This window comes from Etheostoma cragini, chromosome 11, assembly GCF_013103735.1.
Source record: "Etheostoma cragini isolate CJK2018 chromosome 11, CSU_Ecrag_1.0, whole genome shotgun sequence".
Lineage (NCBI taxonomy): Eukaryota > Metazoa > Chordata > Actinopteri > Perciformes > Percidae > Etheostoma > Etheostoma cragini.
Window position 1 is genome coordinate 891,531 of NC_048417.1, and position 3,711 is coordinate 895,241.

General features: G+C 40.6%; 1 protein-coding gene across 1 annotated transcript in view; it reads left to right on the forward strand.

The window, feature by feature from the left end:
• LOC117953159 (olfactory receptor 10A7-like) overlaps positions 1-2,063 on the forward strand; it is a 6,152-nt gene extending 4,089 nt beyond the window's left edge. Inside the window, 2 exon segments of the mRNA XM_034885969.1 lie at positions 383-450; positions 1,316-2,063. Coding sequence (XP_034741860.1) covers positions 383-450; positions 1,316-2,063 — 816 coding nt within the window.
• The last annotated feature ends 1,648 nt before the right edge of the window (positions 2,064-3,711 follow it).

The window sequence follows — 3,711 nt, forward strand, 5'->3', positions numbered from 1 at the left end:
TAGTATTTGTTTTGCTGTTGTATAGTATTGGTTTTGTTTTGCTGTTGTATAGTATTTGTTTTGCTGTTGTATAGTATTGGTTTTGTTTTGCTGTTGTATAGTATTTGTTTTGCTGTTCTTAATTTATGAATTCCCTGTGCGGCGTCCTTGAGTGCCAAGAAAGGCGTCTTTAAATAAAATGTATTATTATTATTATTATTATTACTTGGCCACTTTGATTACCAGATAACACCATTTGGTTTGACTAATTTACCTAAAGTATTCCAAAACCTGGTGAACGATGTACTTTGTGACTTACGGAACCGTTTTGTTTTTGTATACCAGCACAATATTTAGATTTTTTTCCAGAGATTCCGTGGAACATGTTTCCCACGTCCGCCAGGTTCTTCAGCGGCTGCTGGAGAACAGGCTTTATGTCAAGGCCAAGAAGTGTGAATTCACTCCAGTTCCGTGAGTTTTTTTGGGGCTACGTCATTGGGCGAGGGCAGATGCAGGCAGACCCAGCCAAGATCCATGCGATGGTAGAATGGCCTGTTCCGGGTTCCCGCAAAGAGTACAATAATTTTTGTGATTCGCAAGTTTCTACCGCAGGTTTGTTAGGGAATACAGTAAGTTCGCAGCCCATCTAACCAGACTAATCTCCACCAAATTCCCTTTCTCCTGGCTGTTAGAGGCCCAGATTGCCTTTGACGGTTTAAAGACCCTGTTCACGTCAGCCCCCATTCTAGTGCATCCAAATTTCAGCAGTTAATCGTTGAGGTTGACGAGTCGGACAGTGGGGTGGAACAGTTCTGGAATCCCACATATGTTTGATTTGGCTTGAAATCAGGGTCATAGGCACACCACCTTATTATCTTCAGATTACCGTGCAATTTATTTTCATGTTTAGCCTCCGACCAGATTTTTTAATTGTGATTTTATCCCAGGGCTTTCAATCTTGGGTCGACTTCTTTCTAAGTCTTTATTTCCCAGTATTGCCTGTATTGGTGGTTCTGACAAAAGAAGTACTTAAATGTCTGTCCACCTAGCATCGTAGTTTTTATACATAGGTTCATCAGGGGTTGATTTATGCCGAGTAGAAATTATTTCTAAGATAGCCGTACCCCCTCTTTAATATTTTTTATATTATACTTGTTGTCCTTATAGTGATCTGTATGAAAGTATGTCTCTGGCCTTGGAAGTCTGGGCTTGGGTATACTGATGCAACATAACACAAAAATGCATAATCAGTGTGGGACACACCGTCCCTCCCTGTGGACCCTGTGTGGACAGGTTGCTGGTCTCAGTGTGACAGCAAAACCGTATAAAGGTTCAGCTGCTGCCTCAATCTGTATGGCTCAGCCGGCTTCTTCCCCAGGTTTCTGATGGACCTTCTGTCTGACACTCATTTAATCTCACGTCCATTATGTTTCATTCAGATATATGTTGTTTTCACCTATTTATCATGTGAGCTGACTCTCCTCAGCATCATGGCCTATGATAGATTTCTTGCTATTTGCCAGCCTTTACACTATCACAGTAAAATGACATTTAAGATGGTAACACATCTTGTGATGTTTGCCGTGCTCTATCCTGTGTTTGGTGTGGGTTTCATGCTCTATCTTACTGTCCGTTTACCGCTGTGTGGCAATAAACTGAATAGTCAGTTCTGTTCAAACTGGCCTGTGGTTCAGCTCTGCTGAGTGGACACAACTCTGAACAACATAGCAGGTCAGTTTGTTTTGGTCACAACCGTCTTCACCCCTCTCTTCTTTGTCCTGTACACCTATCTCCGTATTCTGCTTGTTTGCAGGAGAAGCTCGTCTGAATTCAGAGGAAAGGCGTTCCAGACCTGCCTGCCTCACATCATCACATTCATCACCTATTCTCTCTCCGTCTTCTGTGAGCTGTCATTGACTCGATTTGAGGCTGATAAAATGAATCCTATCATCACAGTTGTTTTATCTTTAGATTATTTGATGATCCCCCCCATTAATAACCCTCTAGTTTACGGCCTGAGTCTGCCTCAAATCAAAGGAGTGATTGTTTTATATTTGAAGAAGAATCCTTCTGTGAAAGTTTAACAGCATTGCACTATTGTTAACAATGAAGCTGTAAGTCAAAACATGTGCTTCTGTAAATGTTTAATGTATCTGTCCATTGATTTTCTTCATCACATTTTCAAGGACTCAATGAAAAGATGTCCTCAACCTTAACTACAACAGTGATATTCCCATTGCACAAGTTTTATGCTTCAACTCATTTAACAAGGTTGAATTATATGTTTGAATCTCACGTTGGTTTCTACAATTTTAATACAATATTATGTTAATCAAAAATAAATGTGAAAGCACGTGTTCAATATATGTTAAATACACTATGTGATGCTTTTTCACGCGGACTGAACTGTCAATAAACATTGTGCTTATCAATCTTTTTAAATTGGTTCCTTTTTTGTTTTTTACTTCAAGGATCCCAAAACTGACAAAAATTAGGTTGTTTCCTTTAGACGTTTTTTATAGAAAGGCTATATAATCCATGAAGTAGATATTCACACATTTGTTTTTGTGTTACTTATGGATGTAATTATACTGACAATAATTACACTCCCTTTTTTCGGGGACTCAATGGAAGATTATAATGACATAGTATAGAGAATAGAAAGCCCTTATTGTCATTATACACAGTGCAGTACCTGTGCAATGAGATTGAAGCAAAACCTTTACAGTGTCAACATGAAATATAAAGCTATGAAATATAGGAATATAAAATCTAAAACTACAACGTATAGGTAGTGCAGAGAAAAAAGAGGGGCGGGGGGACCTGGTGCACAGTCCTGAGTCTATGGAGTGGAGTCAGTGCATGGTGGTTATGGCCTTAGGGAAGAAACTGTTCTTGAGTCTGTTAGTCCGTGCTCTGATGCACTTGTAGCCCCTTCCTGAGGGCAACAGATCAAACAGATCAGAGCCGGGGGGGGCTGTTCTTGGTGGTGAGGCGGCGGGCGGTGTAGATGTCCATCAGGGATCAGCCAATGATCTTTTGTGCTGACCTTCCCATGTACCCCGGACTGCAGACCCGCAGACACATTGAGGGGCGGGGTTAAACGTTGAGGGGCGGGGTCAAATGTTTAACTCCGCCCAGTCTCCAACCGTCCACTACCCAACCCTTTTAATACATCGTGGGACTAGAAACCTTAATGGATGTGGCAAAATGCAGCGATTTAAACATAATGAACTTAATCTTTGGTTTCTATCCATCCATCTTCATCGGCTTATCCGGTATCGGGTCGCGGGGGCAGCAGCTCCAGCAGGGGACCCCAAACTTCCCTTTCCCAAGCCACATCAACCAGCTCCGACTGGGGGATCCCGAGGCGTTCCCAGGCCAGGTTGGAGATTTAATCTCTCCACCTAGTCCTGGGTCTTCCCCGAGGCCTCCTCCCATAATGGTTTTAGTAATTATGAAATACAATATTGATACATTTCATAAAACATTAAATACTTCAATAATGCATTAAATGATAAAAAAGTAGAATATTTGAATGTGTATTTATCATAATCAATTGCAACCTGATACTTTAATGAAATATTGATGTTCAGGTCATCTTTTCCTGTTTTTGGCCATCTCCTCTTTAAAGCTACGTGATGATCAATGATTATGATATCCATGCATTATACAACACATGTAATATAATTATCATTGAGACAGTTGATGTTAAAATATAATGTGAAGCCT